The sequence below is a fragment of the Papio anubis genome, chromosome 3 (genome assembly GCF_008728515.1).
Source record: "Papio anubis isolate 15944 chromosome 3, Panubis1.0, whole genome shotgun sequence".
NCBI classification, from domain to species: Eukaryota; Metazoa; Chordata; class Mammalia; order Primates; family Cercopithecidae; genus Papio; species Papio anubis.
In genome coordinates, this window is record NC_044978.1 from 79612084 (window position 1) to 79631671 (window position 19588).

General features: G+C 42.4%; 1 protein-coding gene across 5 annotated transcripts in view; it reads right to left on the reverse strand.

Annotated features, from left to right (window-relative positions):
- The window catches only part of SEC24B (SEC24 homolog B, COPII coat complex component), a 105460-nt gene extending 86224 nt beyond the window's left edge, over nt 1–19236 (reverse strand). For 4 of the 5 annotated variants that reach the window (XM_031664364.1, XM_031664363.1, XM_031664361.1 and 1 more), the window contains exon 1: nt 19055–19235. In XM_031664364.1, coding sequence (XP_031520224.1) covers nt 19055–19181 — 127 coding nt within the window. In that variant the 5' untranslated portion in view covers nt 19182–19235. Of the gene's footprint in view, nt 1–19054 lie in introns of all 5 variants that reach the window. The other variant, XM_031664365.1, reaches the window with a different exon arrangement.
- Nucleotides 19237–19588: the final 352 nt, after the last annotated feature.

Here is a 19588-nt window from a genome sequence, read left to right on the forward strand (position 1 = left end):
AATCTGGTTTCTAAGGCTAGCCTCGGGAGAACAGGACTGAGAGACAGGCGGCAACAGAAAGTTAGAGAAAAACTTTTGCTTCTGAGGCCTTCATTTTGGAGTTTTGTTCTTTCTTCTCTTTCTTCTCTTTCTTCTCTCTCTCTCTCTCTCTCTCTCTCTCTCTCTCTCTCTCTGTCTCTCTCTCTTCCCTTCTTTCTTGAGACAGAGTCTTGCTCTGTCACCCAAGCTGGAGTGCAGTGGGGCAATCTCAGTTCACTCCAACCTCCACCTGAGGGTTCAAGTGATTCTCCTGCCTTACTTTCCCTAGTAGCTGGGATTACAGGCACCCACCACCATACCTGGCTAATTTTTGCATGTTTAGTAGAGACCACAGGGTTTCATCATGTTGGCCAGGCTGGTTTTGAACTCCTGGGCTCAGGGAATCCTCCTGCCTCAGCCTCCCAAAGTGCTGGGATTATAGGTGAGAGCCACTGTACCCAGCCTGAGGTTTCTTTTTCTGAGCCTCAACATCACCTATGATACTCAGCAACATAAAATATTGATAAAGTTGACTTTACCAAAATGAAAAAAAAGTATGCTCTGTGAAAGGAGCTAAGGGGAATTAAAGATAGATAAGACACAGTTGGCCAGGTGTGCCTGAGGTCAGGAGTTCGAGACCAGCCTGGACAACATGGAGAAACTCTGTCTCTACTAAAAATACAAAAATTAACTGGGTGTGGTGGTGCATGCCTGTAATCCCAGCTATTCGGGAGGCTGAGGCAGAAGAATCACTTGAACCCGGGAGGCGGAGGTTGCAGTGAGCTGAGATCACGCCATCGCACTCTAGCCTGGGGGACAAGAGCGAAACTCTGTCTAAATAAAATAAAATAAAATAAAAAGACACAGTCATGAAAACGTTTAGGAAAATTAAAATAACAACACAGAAAGAAAATGTCTGCAAATCAAACACTTAATAAAACACTTGTACCCAGAATACACTAAGAACTCTTAAAACTCAACTACTAAAAAAAATAGACAACCCAATCAAAAATCGGTAAAAGATCTGAAAAGATAATCACCAAAAAAGATATAAGAATGTAAAATATACACATGAGAAGATGCTTATCATTAGTTATTAGGAAAATATAAATTAAATTACAACAAGACACTATCAAAAACCGAAAACATCAAATGCTGGCAAAGATGTGGTGCAAGAGAAACATTCACTCATTGTTGGAGGGAATACACACTAGTACAGCCACCCTGAAAAATAATTTTGCAATTTGTTATAAACTTAAGTATATATTTACTACGTGACCCAACAGTCCCACTCTAGTTATTTACCTAAGTGAGCTGCAAACTTGCGTCCACACAAAAGCCAGTACATGAATGTTTATGGTAGCTTTTTTTATAACTATCCAACACTAGAAACAACCAAGATGTCTGATAACAGAGGAAGGGACAAATAATCATGGTACACACATAAACAGAATACTACTTAGCAATAACAAGGAACAGAATATCAATTTGTACAGCAGCATGGATGAATGTAGCTAAGTGAAAGGAGCCAGACCCAAAGGGCTACATATTACATGGTTCCGTTTATATGACATTCAGAAAAACAAGGATAGAGAACAGAGCAATGGCTGCCAGGGGCTGGTGAGAGGCACTGACTACAAGAACATTTTTTTTTTCATGGTGATGGAACTGTTTCAGATGGTACTGCACTGGCATAATACATACATGATTACATGTGTTTATCTAAACCTATAGAGCTGTATTATACAAAGAATGAAAGGAAATATACTATATGTAAATTTTCTTTAATAAATCAACCAGGATGTCAAGAAAACCTAGGCTAGAATACAGACTGTGACAGATCAGTCTAATTGTATTACAAATGTATGATAACCTACCTGAATGATGTTTAGGTAATACAGATACAGATAGACAGACACAAAAATAATTATAGATGAGTTAGCATATACATATACATACTCACATTTCCTAGCTCTGTCCACTTTCAGAGCCTGAAGCAGTGACACCACCGTAGTAATAAGCATATCCAACACCTAGTTCTTGGTTTCTAAATATCATCCTCCAATAAAAGAAACCAGAGTCCCTTGGACATAGGGTTGATTTTGGTACTGGGATAAGGCAAGTACAAGATAGAGTAACTTGTAGTGTCAGAAAGTAAGGAAGTGCCCAAACAACAAAAGGATTGGGGGAAAGGGATACACAAGCCAACATAAAAGAGCTCCCAATGGCCACAGCTGGAATAATCTGAGCAACAAAAGTAAGTATCAATAGTATTGGCACTTTGGGAGTCAAGGTAGGAGGACTGCTTGAGGGCAGGAGTTTGAGACCAGCCTGGGCAACATAGCAAGACCCCATCTCTTTAAAAAAAAAAAAGAAAAAATTAGCTAGGCAGATGGCACCAGCTACTTGAGAGGATTGCTTGAGCCCAGCAGGTTACGGCTGCGGCAAGCCATGACTGTATCACTGCACTCCAGCCTAGACAATGGAGCAAGACCCTGTCTCCTTCTCTATATACAGCATTGGATTATACCTCAAAGAATAAAGTAAACATTTTTGAGTTTATAATAACATACACAAATGATTGAATAAATTTTAAAATGGGATTAAACGGGGAAATCTCTGTTATACAAAACAGGGAAAGAGAAAATTACCATTAGAAATCCATAGTAGCTGGTGCTGTGGCAAATATCTGTAGTCCCAGCTACTGGAAAGGCTGAAGAGAGAGGATCCCTTAAGCCCAGGAGTTCTGGGCTGTCATGTGTTACGCTGATTGGGTGTCTACACTAAGTTTGACATCAATATGGTAATCTTCCAGGAGCAGGGAGGGGACCACCAGGTTGCCTAAGGAGGGGTGAACCGGCAGAAGTAGGAAATTAAGGATATCAAAAATCCCATGCTGATCAGTAGTGGGACTACAACTGTGAATAGCCACCGTACTCCAGCCTGAGCAAGAGGAAGACTCTGGCTCTTAAAAAAAAAAAAAAAAAAAAATTGCACAGTAATAATTGAGGCAGGTGAGAGTAAGCAAAATTCATTAGTGAAATGCTAAAATGAGTGAGTAATTTTTTTTTTGAGACGAGTCTCACTCTGTCACCCAGGTTGGAATGCAGTGGCGCTATATTGGCTCTCTGAAACCTCTGCCCCCCACCCCGGGTTCAAGCTATTCTCCTGCCTCAGCCTCCCAAGTAGCTGGGATTACAGGTGCCTGCCACCACGTCCAGTTAATTTTTGTATTTTTAGTAGAGATGGGGTTTCACCATCCTGGCCAGGCTGGTCTTGAACTTCTGCCCTGGTGATCCACCCACCTTGGCCTCCCAAAGTGCTGGGATTACAGGTGTGAGCCACTGCACCCGGCTGTGAGTGAAATTTTAAGAAGAAACAGAATGGTAGACTAACTTCAAAGTATCTCCCAAAGAATATTTATTAATTACTGTGGTGATCTGAACATAAGCCCACAAATCATTTGGTACACCTCATTGCAGAAGGCAGAGTTTAATTCCCTTTTTTTCCTACATTTTTAAGAGACAGGGTCTTGCTCTGTCACCCAGTCTGGACTACAAAGGTGTGATCATAGCTCACTGTAACCTTGAAGCCCTGGACTCAAGGGAACCTCCCATCTCAGCCTCCAGAGTAGGTGGGACTACAGGCAAGTGCAACCACACCCTGGTAATAATTTTACTTTGTTTGCAGAAACAAGGTCTATGTTAACCAGGCTGGTCTCAAACTCCTGGCCTCAAGTAATCTTCCTGCTTCAGCCTCCCAAAGTGCTGAGATTACAGGTGTAAGCCACTGCATCCAGCTTCTCTTTCTTTTGAAAGTAGCCTAGAGTTAAGTGAATCACTCCTAATAAACATACCATGAAAAGGAAAAAATAACTTTACAGAGGAAGAACCTCATAGACATCCCTCTATTATAGACTCAATGTTTATGTCCCCCCAAAACTATGCTGAGGCCCAATTTGATGGTGTTAGGAGGTGGGGCCTTTGGGAGGTAATCAGGTTTACATTAGGTCATGAAGGCAGGACCACCATGAGAGAAGGAGTGCCCTTATAAAAAGAAGAGAGAGATCTCTCTATGTGCACATACCAAGAAAAGGCCATGTGAGCACACAGTGACAAGGTGGATAGAGGGTCCTCACTAGAATATGACCATACTGACAATCTGATCTCAAACTTCCAGCCTCCAGAATTGTTGTAAAAATAAATGTCTGGGCGCAGTGGCTCATGCCTGTAATCCCAGCAACTTGGGAGGCCAAGGCAGGCAGATTGCTTGGATCCAGGAGTTTAAGACTAGCTTGGGCAACATGGTGAAACCCTGTCTCTACAAAAAAAAAAAAAAAATAGAAAAATTAGCCAGGCATGGTGTCACATGCCTGTAGTCCCAGCTACTTGGGAGGCTGAGGTGGGAGGACTGCTTGAGCCTGGGAGGTCAAGGCTTCAGTGAACCATGATTGAGCCACTATACTCCAACCCAGGTGACAGTGAGACACTGCCTCAAAGAAAGAAAAGAAATATCTGTTGTTTAAGCCTCAGTCAATGGTGTTTCAATATAGCAGCCTGAGCTAAGACAACCCTCTTAACCAAGTCAAGTGCCCAAGGTTAACATGATCAGTAATAAAACAAGCTGGTACCATGCAAACCCTGAAATGACTCAGTAAGAAGCATACTTCACCACTGTGGTATTCTTATGAAAAACTCATACACACAATCTAACAATGAGAAAGCATCAGCAAACTCAAAGTGAGGAACTGTCTACAAAATACCTAATCAGTACTCTTCAAAAGCGAGGAAGTCATTAAAAAAAAAAAAAAAAAAAAGACAAGACTAAAAAACTGTCAGACTACAGGCTAAGGAGACATGACAACTAAATGCAAAATGATATTCTGAATTAAATCCTGAAACAGAAAAAAAGACATTGGTGTAAAAACTGATGAAACATCAATACAATTTGTAATTTTATTTCACCAATGTTAATTTCCTGGTTTTGATAAATGTACCAAAATTTTGGAAGATGGGCTCGGCACGGTGGCTCATACCTGTAAATCCCAGCACTTTGGGAGGCTGAGGTGGGCAGATCAGGAGTTCAAGAACAGCCTGGCCAACATGGTGAAACACCATCTCTACTAAAAATACAAAAACACAAAAATTAGCCAGGCATGGTGGCAAGTGCCTGTAGTCTCCGCTACTCGGGAGGCTGAGGCAGGAGAATCGCTTGAACCTGGGAGGCCGAGGTTGTAGTGAGCAGAGATCACATCACTGCACTCCAGCCTGGGCAACAGAGCGAGACTCTGTCTTAAAAAAAAAAAAGTTTCATAAGTTATCGTTAGAGGAAGCTGACTGAAGGGTACTGCACTTTCTGTACTATCTTTGCAACACTTCTGTAAGTCTAAAATTATTGCAAAATAAAGTTTTTAATATATCAGTAGAAAAAGGTGCTGGAAATGACCTATTAAATTGTATGACACACCAAACATAGCCAGAGTGATTTACCTAAAAAGCAGATCTGATATTGTTACTCCCTGTTTTGATGCCTTCTAATGGTTTCTCTTGCCACAAAAAAAAAAAAAAAAATTCAAATTATTTAACATGACCAATAAAACATACGTCCATATCCTAATCTCTGAACTTGTGAATATGTTAGATTACCTGGCAAAGGGGAATTAAGGTTGCACATGGTATTAAGAATGTTAATCAGCTGACCTTGAAACAGATTCTTGATTACCCAGGTGAGACCAATATAATCACAAGCATCCTTAAGAGCAGAACAGGAGGGGTAGAAGAGTCAGAGGGAGATGTGACTACAGAAGAATTCTCAGAGAGATGCAATGTTGCTGGCTTTGAACATGGAGAAAGTGGGCCATGAGCCAAGGAATGTGGGCAGCATCTAGAAGCTATCTGACAAAGGCAAGAAATTAATTCTCCCTTAGATTCTCTAGAAGAGAATGCAGCCCCGTAGATGCCTTGATTTTAGCTCAGGTGGACTTCTAACCTATAGGTGATAAATTCATGTTGTTTGAAGCCACTAATTTGTGGTCATTTGTTACAGCAGTAAATAGAAAACAATGCGAAGACTCTCCATAATCTGACCCCTGCGTATCACTCCTGTTTTATCACTCACCACCTCTTCATACAATAATTTTAAAGAGGTATGCCTTAATATACTAGTACACTGCAAGTCTTCCACATGCCTCTGCCGACATTTGATCAAAAAATAAAATTTAATTTTGCTACACTTAAGATACTTACTGATATGGTGAAGTCAAATAGAATGCTGAGCTGGTGGGAAAAAATACCGTTTGCCACAAAAAAGCAAAGCCGCCACAGAAGAACACCAAGTAAGATTGTATGCTTGAGTTTTGCCTCAAGAGGCCCTAAAAGAGGTTCATCAAGGCAGAAGACAGTTTTACTTTAAGCTGTCTTATAGAGGCTTCTGAAGGGGATCAAGTGAGTATGTGATACTTTTTTTGAAACTTTTATTTTAATACAAGTGTTCAAAGTGTAATTCCTTTAAGAATGCCACCAAAAATTTTAGCACTGAAGTAGCCATGAGTATGACAAGGCTGAGAATCACTGTTCTGCACATATCCTTATCATGCTAAATTTTTTTCAAGCCATGCTTCCTCACCTCTCAATCTTCAGATAGGCTTTTCACTCTACATGGAACCTTCCAAAATACTCTCTTCTGTTTCACCTGACCAATTCTTAACTTATTCTTCAGATCTCAGCTCAGCTCTTCCTCCAGGAGAACATTCTCTAATCCTACAAGTGAATGCATGCCATTACATAATATTGCTTCCACTTCACATTTATTTTGCTGCCGGCTCTGACTTGTCCTGTGTCTCTCTAATAAGAACCACTGTGATTATGTCAGGCCTACCAAGTTCCAGGAAAACCCCATCTCAAGAGCCTTAATTTAATCACAGCTGCAAAGGTTTCAGGGATTAGGACATGGACATAGCTGGTGGACCCATTATTCAGTCTACCACATCAGGTATCAATGGCAGATTTTCATACAACTATATTACGACTTGACTTTATGGAAAGCAAGTTTAGAATTCCACTGATTCCAAAATGCACCCCAATTTCAGAGGTAAAAAATGTAAAAAAAAAAAAAAGGATTCTTAGAATAAATTAACTTGATTATTACACCCACCAAATTGCCCAATACAGTGCCTTACAAATAAGCATCAAATAATCATCGAAAACCTAAACAATGGGCTGGGTGTGGTGGCTCATGCCTGTGATTGCAGCACTTTGGGAGGCTGAGGCAGGGGGACTGCTTGAGTCCAGGAGTTTGAGACCAGCCCAGGCAACATAGTGAGACTTCATCTCTACAAAAATGAAATCAAAAATTACACAGGTATGGTGGTTTGTGCCTGTAGTCCCAGGTACTCGGGAGGCTGAGGTGCTAGGCTTGCTTCAGCCCAGGAGGTCGAGGCTGCATTGAGCCAAGATTGTACCACTGCACTCCAGCCTGGATGACAGAGAGAGATCCTGTCTCAAAAAAATAAATAAAATAAAATAATAAAAATAACAGGCTGGGCACAGTGGCTCATGCCTGTAATCCCAGCACTTTGGGAGGCTAAGACAGGCAAATCACAAGGTCAGGAGATTGAGACCATACTGGCTAATATGGTGAAACGCCATCTCTACTAAAAATACAAAAAAAAAAAAAAAAAATTAGCTGGACATGGTGGCGGGCGCCTGTTCTCCCAGCTACTCGGGAGGCTGAGTCAGGAGAATGGCGTGAACCCAGGTGGTGGAGCTTGCAGTGAGCCAAGACTGTGCCACTGCACTCCAGCCTGGGCAACAGAGCAAGACTCTGTCTCAAAAGAAAAAAAAAAAAAAAAAAAAGAAACAAACAAACAAAACAAACTAAAAAATGGTCGCATGTGCTTGTAATCCCAGCACTTTGGGAGGCTGAGGCAGTAGACTGCTTGAGTCCAGGGGTTCAAGACCAGCCTGGACAACAGACCAAAACTCCATCTCTACAAAAATTACATAAAATTAGGCAGATGTAGTGGTGCGCACCTGTAGTCCCAGCTACTCAAGAGGCTGAGGTGGATCACCTGACCCCAGGAGATCGAGGTTGCAGTGAGCAGTGATCACGCCACTATACTCCAGCTTAGGTGACACAGTGAGACCCTGTGTCAAAACAACAAATAAACAAAACTAAAAAAATCCCGTTTTTATATAATCTCTGAAAGAATTTTATATTCTTAGCTTCAAGTGAACTATGTCAAATAAAAGAGGGAAACAGATGATTCTAACACATTATCTACTCACTGGTACTGAATGAAGATGTGTATCTGAATCTGAATGAAGAAATAAAAGATTTTAAACAAATGGTCTATAATCTTTTCAATGGAGCTTATCAGCTGGTCAGCCTGACTGATACTATCAGGTACCAGCAAGATACAGTCTATGATTTTCTATAAGCATATGTATGCCCTCCTGAGCAAGACTAAATTATCACAAGATCTACCCCCCCCCCGGTACATATCTGTCTCGGTAGCATAATCTCCTTTCAGATACTAGATTCTCACAAAAGGAAAACTGATTATCTTCCTGCTTTAAGAAAACTTAACACGAAAATTAAAATTTATAAAACAAGTATTTCATGCAAGTCTAGTCCCTGTACCAAAAACAAAACAAAACAAAACAAAAAAAAAACCACCATAGGATCTCTTTAGGGCATATGAAATAGGATTTGATTTGAAAAAATTCCCTAAATGACTTCCCTTTACTCCACTTTCACTTCCCTCTAATTCATTACTAACACTACCAGAGTACTTTTTAACATTCCTTACCATACAATCTTTAGTGGCTCTTGATCCAAATGAAGTCTAAACTTCTTAGGACAATTTCCAGGAACCTCCATTAACAGCCCCAACGTAATTGTAAAAACTATTCTTTTTTTTTTTTTTTGAGACAGAGTTTAGCGCTTGTTGCCCAGACTGGAGTGCAATGGTGCGATTGCAGTTCACTGCAACCTCCGCCTCCTGGGTTCCAACGATTCTCCTGCCTCAGCCTCTGAAGTAGCTGGGATTACAGGCACTCGCCACTACACCCAGCTAGTTTTTTATTTTTAGTACAGATGGGTTTTTTACCATTTTGGCTAGGCTGGTCTGGAACTCCTGACCTCAGGTGATCCACCCACCTCAGCCTCCCAAAGTGCTGGGATTACAGGCATGAGCCACCGTACCAGGCCCAGACTATTCTTTCATTACTCTCTCTCCCTTGTACCCCTGCACTGCTCAGAGTACATTTTTTAAATTCGTTACCTTTGATTCATGCATTTACCTGACAATTCAAAATGTGTCCGCCATTTTAGATACAGCTGAAGTTCTATCTAACTTCTTCTGTTAAGATTCTCTACTACTCTAACCAAAAAGAATTGTTTCCTCTTCAGAACTCCGGGCACCGTTCTCACAGACCTTATGAAGGAAAGAGATGTTTTATGAAGGAAAGAGATGTTCAGTGCTAACAGTCCTTTCCTCTTTTACTGAGGGGTAGAGAACTCCTGGAGTGCAGAGAACATTCACATTTGTATGCCCAGAGTATTAGCACAAAATGTTATATAAAGAGGAGCTAAATAAATATTTGCTAGAAATTGTGAATTAAATTTATAGGCCAGGCTTGGTGGCTTATGCCTGTAATCCCAGCACTTGAGCCCAGGAGTTCGAGACCATCCCAGGCAACACAGTGAGCTCTCGTCTCTAAAATAAGTTATACATAACTGTCAGGATTACATATGCATTGCATAAAATAAAGTTCAGGTGTTTAAGATCAAAATTGATGGTAAATGAAATAATCGCAGAGACAAAGTTCTTAAAAGAGAGGGAACAGAATTCTGTACCCAAATAATCCGAATTTGTCTCACATAAGGCAAGAATAATAATATGCAGGAAGACAGATTTGGTGGCAGAAGATTAATACTTTACCTTCAGATTGTCAGATTGCTTTCAATTTCTTAGTAAAATAAGTAAGGTCATCATTGGAAAGGGAGGCAGAGAGGGAGGATATTGAGAATTTGAGAGAAAGGGGGAAAAATGTGACACTGGGAATGGAGCAGGGAAATACCACAGGACTACCTGGTACTGAGGGCTCGCTTAAGAGATATTATCATAAAGTTAAGGAAACTTCAAGGAAAATAAAGCATCAAAATAGGATTACTCCAACATTACAAAACAGCCATTTTATAGGAAAAAAACATTTGACATAAAAAGGTTACCAGCCCTAATATAAACGTGCAAAATTGATAAATGAGTAATATAAACAAACAGGAAAACACAAAAATAAAGCAAGTTACCTGAATAAGATTGTAACACTCACGATTTCCACCATACAACAATTATTGTTTAAAAAGAAAAAAATGAAGACAGAAAATAAAAACCATATCTCTAATTCGACTACTCCTAAGATTTCCATAATAGCATGATCATTTGCCCTCCCTGACACATTTTAATATTAAAAATATTTGTTTCATGAACATTTTCCTGAACTGAATTCCAACTTTTTTTTCCAGTTGGATCAAAGTCAGATTTCACTTTCCATTATCTGAACACAAACATCAAGGTCAGCAAAGTACAAGCTCCTCTATCTTACTAAGATAAATTCATATTAACTTTGAGGTAGAATCACATCGAAGAATTTAATCACTGAATTCATTCATCACTTAATTATGAAGAAACAGGCCAATACTCAGTCAGTATGCACCCAGGTATGCATTTTAACAATTATCTTTGTTAAAATATTAAAATAGCTCTGAATCAGTTGGTAATGAGTCATAGCCGTGGTCCTATTCCCCTGCTTTACCCCACCGTGCTGGCCCAAACCTCATAATCCAGCAGCTGAAGGACTAATGCCTGGCACAGCTGGAAGCTTATAGGATCCTGCTCTGGTATGAAGGATGGAATCCATTTAGCGGTCAGTATATGCAGTACTGATTACTGAATATTTTAATATACTCTCCCTGCCAAAATACAGATTTTTAATGAGCATAAAAATGTGCACACTTGCACACCCACACACCCCTAAGGAAACAGGCAATTAGAAACCTTGGTGATTTCAAAAATGAGGAGTCTCAGATTACATCTGGATATCCTAGATTATTATAACGCAAGGCTAACAGTTATAGAGCTTCCCAAGCTCTGAGAGAAATGTTTTCTTATATTCTTTCTCTCCTACATTCCATAAACTGCAAATACACCTGAGGATGAAGGTAACTGTTCCAGTCACTGCTGGCGGACAGAGCCTACAGACACAGGTTATGTAAACAATTATATTAAATCTCACTGCATTAAGTATAGATTATTTCTGCTACAACATCATTTATACTTCTTGGATACCATGACAATGAGTGCTATGTGTGAGGTGCCAAAAGAAAACCAAGGCCACACACGGTGGCTCACGCCTGTAATCCCAGCCCTCTGGGTGGGCTGAGGTGGGAGAATCACTTGAGCCTGGGCAACGTGGTGAAACTCCGTCTCTACAAAAAATACAAAAATTAGCTGGGCATAGTGGCATGCCCCTGTAGTCCTAGCTACTCAGGAGGCTGAAGTGAGAGAATCACCTTAACCTGGGGAGGTCAAGACTGCAGTGAGCTGTGATCATATCACTGCACTCCAGCCTGGGTGACAAAGTGAGGCCCTGTCTCAAAAAAAAAGAAAGAAAAGAAAACCAATATTGGTTCAGAATCTACCACATGCCAGATACCTTGCTTTTCTACATATAATCTGATATGCTTCTCAAACAATTCTGTGAAGTATCACTATCATCCTTTATTTGCAAATAAACAGGGCCACGAAAGCTCACTAATTCATATGAATTCAAATTGTTGGTAAGTAGTAAAGAAGCCAGGCATTGCTGGTTCCAAAGCCAGGCTTATAGCTCATTTCACAATACTCATTAATCAGAAATCCTAAGGAAATCCTAAGGAAAACAAGTTAAGACTTGGCTATTGGCTAGGCAAGACATGATTTTTACCACTCCCTCTCGATACTTCATCCTGCTTTTCCTCAGTTCCTGTTACAAATGACTTTTGGCACACAATTTTAGAAAACTTAAAACCCATTAAACTTACCTTTCCACAAGCAAACTAGCTAAGGTAGATGGCCTACTACCAGAAACCTTCCAAGAATACATTTGTGGACGTAAGGGATGGAGGACTGGAAAGCAGAAAAAATAAAGATAAGACTAAAATAGTGATTGAGCCTTAAATACAAAAAAGGGGAGAGGGAGCTGGCACACAGACTCCTGTCAGTGGCCAGTCTTCAAAAGCAATAATGAATAGGAAGCTAAGTTTACTTAATTGAGTGCCTATTATAAGCTGCTACTACTGGGCATATGATGAACAAAACCCATACGGTTTCTGCTACCTGAAGAATTTATAAAATGGTGTTCTGAAGAAAATGGAAGGGAGGGACTCTAATTGCTAAGCCCCTTCTAGGGCTAAGTACTTTAAAAATAGTACCTCATTTAATGTAATTCTGTCAACAACTCTGTAAGAAAGGTATCATTACACCCTGAAGCATGTTAAGTAAGTTTCTCCACAAAAATTTGGGCTGTATCAAAGCCTATAACCTTTTCACTAGTCCACACCTTCTGGACAAGTCTGAGTATGCTTAGCCTATTGAAAATAGTGGCTTCTCCAGAGCTGAATATATATAACATGATCTTTTCTAATAATGCTGACAATGAAGAGGCCTCATTTCTAGGAAAGAAAATTATTCTATTTTAATACCTTTAGCATAAAATACTTCAGGGATTACAGATGAATTGGAAAGATAAAGTAACATGAAATACTAGTGATGGCAATGAATATGGTTTACAAAATTAATTACTGCTACAATCCCAGAAACCTGGGGGGAAGGGGAGTAAAAAGACACTGCAAACAACTAAAGCAATAGATATAGCAATTAAAAATAAAAACTAAACCCAGATATAAGACACTTGCTTACATATGAAGTGAATACTTTAAGATCTTTTTTTTTTGAGACGAAGTCTCGCTCTTGTGCCCCAGGCTGGAGTGTGATGGCATGATCTCGGCTCACCACAACCTCCGCCTCCCGGGTTCAAGCGATTCTCCTGCTTCAGCCTCCCGAGTAGCCCGGATTACAGGCGCCTGCCACCATGCCTGGCTAATTTTTGTATTTTTAGTAGAGACGGGGTTTCATCATGTTGGCCAGGCTGGTCTCGAACTCCCGACCTCAGGTGATCTAGCCGCCTCAGCCTCCCAAAGTGCTGGGATTAAAAGGCGTGAGGCACCACACCCAGCCTACTTTAAGATCTTTGAGATATCTATTAATCAGTTTAGAGCTGGGCGCGGTGACTCACGCCTGTAATCCCAGTACTTTGGGAGGCTGAGGTCAGGAGTTTCAGACCAGCCTGACCAACATGGAGAAACCCTGTCTCTACTAAAAATACAAAATTAGCCAGGCATGGTGGTGCATGCCTGCAATCCCAGCTACTTGGGAGGCTGAGGCAGGAGAATCCCTTGAACCGGGAGGCAGAGGTTGCGGTCTGCTGAGATTGCGCCATTGCACTCCAGCCTGGTCAACAAGACTGAAACTCAATCTCAAAAAAAAAAAAAAAATCAGCTTAGAAGGAAATTATGTATTCAGACACAGTCACTTTAATATCATAGGGGTATATTCATGAGAGGACCTGATGCTTCCGATTAGCTATAAATGAAGACGAGAAACCTGAGACACTGATGTGCCTCTGATCAAAAGTAACTTATTTGAGATACACTAGGGAGAATTTACATCATTTCAAATGTTGCATGTGTCCTCAAAGTTTAAGGGTTTCCTGTGACTGACCCGATAGTACTGCTGTATGAATGTTTATTTACATCTTCCACAGTGAATTCTAGCAATTCCCATTACTATCTCATCTTTCTTGCATTATTGACAATTAAAGTGATAAAACTGTAGTTTCATTCTGGAAAAGGGCATATGGAAGGATTAAAATATGCTTTCATTTGAAAATAAGCACCATTTGCTTCCTAAAAGTAAAATTAAAAACCAGCAGCTTATTATTAAATCTGACTGCCCCCCACCCCCGACCTCCCAACAAGATCATTACCAGGGTATTATTTTAGTCAGTCTTCCTATGTTTGAGGACTCAGCTTTGGAAGGAATCCCAAAAGGCAAAGTAAAAGGTAAGAAATATTCAATTAATGCTTGGTATGGAAATACAAATAGTTCTAAAAATACATATATTGCACAATGAAAAATGAAGGCTAGAAATACAACACCAACGAAGGAAGTTTAAGAGAAAGATTTAACAGACTCAATCAAGTCAAGCTGTATCCTCGAATAAGCGGAGGAAACACGCTAGCAGTTACACCTAGAAAACAAGTAAAAGGGATCATGAAGACTTGCTTTTCTGCCTCTCTATTCCTTACTCTTCTCAAACATCAAAGTTTCTAAAAAGACTTTTCTTAGAGTCTGTTAATAGAAAGAAATCTTTAGGCTGGGCAGGGTGGCTGATGCCTGTAATCCCAGCACTTTGGAAGGTCCAGATGGGAGGATCACTTGAAGCCAGGAGTTTGAGATCAGTCTCTACAATTTTTTTTTGAAAGTTAGCTGTGTATGGTGGCACACACCTATACTCCCAGCTACTCAGGAGGCCGTGGCAGGAAGACAGATTGAGCCCAGGAGTTCAAGGGTGCAGTGAGCTATGATGGCAACACTGTACTCCAGCCTGGGTGACAGAGTGAGATTCTGTCTCTAAAACAAATAAATAAAAATTTTAAAAAAGAGACCTGGAGTTGGAATTAGAAGAAACAAAATAGACTTCATTTAATACACGTCTAATGAATACCTGTAACTTGCCTATACTGTTATAGGCTCTCATTATACGACATGAACAAGAGACAGAAAAAACTGCTACCCTCACAAAGCTTTCACAGAATTGGTAGAAAATGTACCTACTTAACTTTTCTGAATCTTCATTTCATCTGTAAAATTAGGGAACTGAACTCTTGTGTTTTTCAAACTGTGCTTAAAAACAACTGAACCTCTACTTCTATTTTAACCACAACCACTTTGCTTTTTTCTGATTTCTCTATCAGGGATCTATATACAACGCCCTTTGGAAAAACAAATCTTTAAAAAAAAAAATTTGTGGGCCAGGCTCCGAGGCTCACGTCTGTAATCCGAGCACTTTGGGAGGCCGAGGCGGGTGGATCGCGAGGTCAGGAGATGGAGATTATCCTGGCCAACATACTGAAACTCCATCTCAACATGGTGAAATTAGCCAGGAGTGGTGGCATGCGCCTGTAGTCCCCGCTACTCAGGAGGCTGAGGCAGGAGAATCGCTTGAACCCAGGAGGTGGAGGTTGCAGTGAGCTGAGATTGCGCCACTGCACTCCAGCCTGGCGACAGAGTGAGACTCCGTCTCAAACAAACAAAAAACCTTTGCCATTTGCTAACCACTTGCAAAAGAAAAAACAGGGCCCAGCCTAAGGGCTCACGCCTGTAATCCCAAGACTTTGGTAGGTCTAGGCAGGAGGATCGCTTTAGGCCAGCAGTTTGAGAACAACCTGGGCTACATGGTGAGACTCAGTCTCTATAAAAATAAAAATAATTAGCCAAGAGTGGTGATGCATACCTGTAGTCCTAGTCACTTGGGAAGCTGAGGCAGGAGGATCACTTGAGCCCAGGAGATTGAGGCTCCACTTAGCTATGATATAGCCACTGACTATAGCCTAGGTGGCAGAGAGACACCGTCTCTAAAACAAACAATAAAAACCAAAAAACTTTTTTCACTCTACTCTCATTCCGCACAGACCACTTCTGTGACCAGATGTGTGAATTTTTGTTTTTATTTTTCCCCAGCAGATACCAACTGGGTGTCCTCCAATTCAATTCAATTCTGACCTGAAGTTAGCCTCAGATCCCTGAGTCAGATACCTACCTGAAGTTAGACTCAGATCTAACTCAGATTAAGGGTTCAGTCCCACAAGACTGCTCCCCATGTCAGATGCCTATCACAAGTATCATAAGTAGCAGGTTGCCATCTGTACTTCTGAGGAACCAGCTACAAACTGGAGTTTCTACTACCCCCTCCTTAGGTTCAATCACTTTGGTAGAAGGGCTTGTGGAACTCAGGAAAACACTTATATTGTTTATTATAAAGGATACAGATGAACAGCCAAATGAAAGAGATGTACAGGGCAAAGGATGGGGGCAGGTGTCGCCACCCTCCCAGCATCTCCACATGCTCAGCAACCCAGCTCACTAAATCTTACTGTTCTAGAGTTTTTATAAAGCTTCATCTCCAGCCTATCCACTTCCCTTCAAAGGGGATGATGGGTGGGGACTGAAAGTCCCAACTCTGTAATCACTTGGTCTTTCTGGTGACCAGCTCCAGCCTGAGGCTGTCTAGGAGACCCATCCTAAGTCATTTCATTAGTATAAACTCAAATGTAATCAAAAGAGGCTCCTTGTGAGTAACAAGCGACACTCCTATCACTCAGGAAATTACAAGAGTTTTAGGAGCTGTTTCAGGAACCCAGGACAAAGGTCAAATGTATTTCATATTACACCACAACACTGAAGTAAGTGATCTCTGGGTACCATTCCAGTTTTGCAATTCTGTCTGCTTTATGCTCATATTTCTGACCTATTTCTTTTTCACCATGTCTGGAATTCCACAGAGCTATATTAAAAGGCTAACTACTTTATGTAGGGCTGAAAAATAAATGAGAAACCCAAGTGACTGCTTACTAGATGCTGATACCATGTAGCAAACTTTTTTTTTTTTTTTTGAGATCAGCAAACAAAACAAAAAGAGATTTAATCTGATCTCTACTTATACTAATCCCTTCAACAAAAACAAAAATCCTTCTGGAGGATGAGGTGTGAGGATCACTTGAGCTCAACAGACCAGCCTGGGCAATACAGGGAGACCTTGTCTCTACTTGACCCTAGTTCTTATACTTTACCATAACTTTCAAATTTCCTAGCATAACATTTAAGGCCTTTCTGCAACATGGCCCCTTTTAACCTGTTCCTTTCAGCTTCAATGCCTTGGCTTCCCATGCCACCCAGCACCCTCTGCACCTCTTGACTCCTTTCACTTTCCAAGCCTGCCCTGCACTTTCATATTTCCAAACTTTAGTTCATGCTGTAACCTCCGCTACCGACAACCTTTCCCTCCCACCCCAACCTGTCCAGTCCCTCAAGGCTAGCCAGAACCAATTCAAACATTATCAAATACAGGGCAAGTTAGGAGAGAGGCAGGGACTCTGTCTCATCTACTACCCTAACCTTGAGTACCCAACTGGTAAGCACGCAAAAAATGTTGAAATGATTATTGCAACATTAAAGGAAAGTAGTGATTATAAACAGGAGAACTCAAGCATCATCTGTATTTGGCATCCAAACATTGATTTGTTCTTACAGATTTTAACATCCTGATTACACTTGGCTGAGTACATATCCTGGCATTCTTGAGTGTTCACAAAATTTATAAGGTTGAAATAAACATTTGCCACTTTAAAAACTGTTCACTAAGATGATAATGCATATTCAAAAAATCAAGGAAAGACACAATCCTTGAATCACTGGTAAACATGAGTCTACAATGTTCTAAAAGACTTGGGCTCTTTTACTAAATTATCGTCTTCTAGTTCCTTCATAAAGATATTTTAAAAACAAACAAAAACAAGAACTTATATTAAGGTTACAACAACAAACACTGCTCACAAATACTATTTTTACATTTGTTCAGGTGTACACCACCAATAACCCTGGTCATATCCAAAAGCGATTATAGTAAACAATGACTACTGAGAGTACAGCATGTAATATTGATAGGTAAGGCTGATCCAAAGAATACTGAGGCTAAAGTATCACTTTTGTTTATAAAAAAAATCAACCTCTGCTTCTCAGGACAAACGATACACTTCATATTTGAAAAGCATCAGTTGTAAAACTTAGATGTTGGTTAAACTAATTCATAAAGTTCAGCAGATTTTCACTAGGAAATTAGATAAAACAGGTCAATCATTTGGAGAGTACTAATGTAGTTTGGTTCTCGTACCATCTGACATATTATCAAGCCTATAAGGAGAATTCCCCCACCCTTGGCCCCTATCCTCGAACATTCCAAATCTCAGCATTAGGGAATGCATATCCTAGAGACGATCATTTTGCAGCCTACTAAAAACCCACGACCTTAATATGAAAGCGGCTTTCGTGTTGCATTTGGCTGCTGCCTGTATGAAGGCCTTGCCTCAAAGCAGGGCCAACTCTGGCACGTTTTTCCATCTCTGAAAGTGGAGCTAGGAAAAACACCCAGATCTAAAGATGTTCGTTTAAATCCGTTTACACCTGCTCCCTTTCAAACACTACAAGCAAACTCCAAAAGCTCGCGCAGCAGCCGCAGCGGCAATGACAGATCTTGAGGCCGAACTGGGTCAGGGTTACAGTTACACTTACATAGCATATTTACACCCTTTTGTCTACAAACTTGAGTGCAAACTTAAGTTTCCTCAAGGCAGCGTGTTCGCTGGGCCTCAGTAACCGAAGCAATTTTCCTGAGGCAGGAAGGGCACAATCCACCCTGCTGGGTGGCTGCACCAGCCTTCCCCAGACCACGCACTCTGCGGCCTCGGCTTCTGGATCGCTCCCGCAGCCAAGGGGTCGCTCGGGGCAACTCGCCTGCGCCCAAGCTGGGTAACTGGGTTTTACTACATGGGTTCCCAGCTTTTCAGTCGCCCCTACTCGCCCCCGGCGGTTTCGGGCCCGGGGTAGCATTACATAAACACCCCCGGCCCCAGCTTTCCCACGCCGACCCCGGCCCCACGCCAGGGGCGTCCAACCCCCGCGCGCCCCGCGCCGCGCCTTCCCTGCCCCCTACCCGCGGCCAGCGCGGACCCCGCAGCCTCCGCACCGCGCCCGCTCCCCTCCCTCGGGCCGGGCCTGGCCCCGGACGCCCTTCCCGGCCAGCCCCGCCCCGATGTGGCCGCGCAGGCCGCCCAGCCGGTGCTAGGCCCCGCGCTCCGCCCGGGCCGCCCGCCTCACCGTTCTGCTGGTGCGGCGCCGGGGCCGGGCCCGCGGGCGCTGCGGCTCCTGAGGCGGCCACTCCGCCGAACTTGGGCGGGATCCGGGCGCTGGCGGCCGGGTGAGGGGACCCGGCGGGGGCCGACATGACGGCGCTGCTGGCGACGGCGGCTCCGCTTCGGAGAGGTGGGCGGAGGGAAGAGAAGGCGGGGCCGGAGAGGCGAGAGGAAGAGGAAGGAACGCGCCTGGCGTCACTGAGGGTGTAACCCGGGACCGCGGCTCAGGTGCTCACGCTTCTCCGCAAGCCCAGCGCTGCCGCTCGGCGGCCCCCGCGGGCGCGGGGATCCTGCTCCGCCTTGCCCCACGCGCCCCACGCCGCGGGACTTACACCTGGGGTCGCTTCCCGCACGCGCGGACCTCGCGCCGGTGCCGCCGCAGCGCCCCCTGCAGGCCGGAGCCGAGCTGGCCCAGGCCTGAGGTTGGCCCGGGGTTCCACGGCCACAGTGCCGGCCCCGCGACTGCTGCTCCGGCCCGGCCAAGCTACCTTAGTGTTGA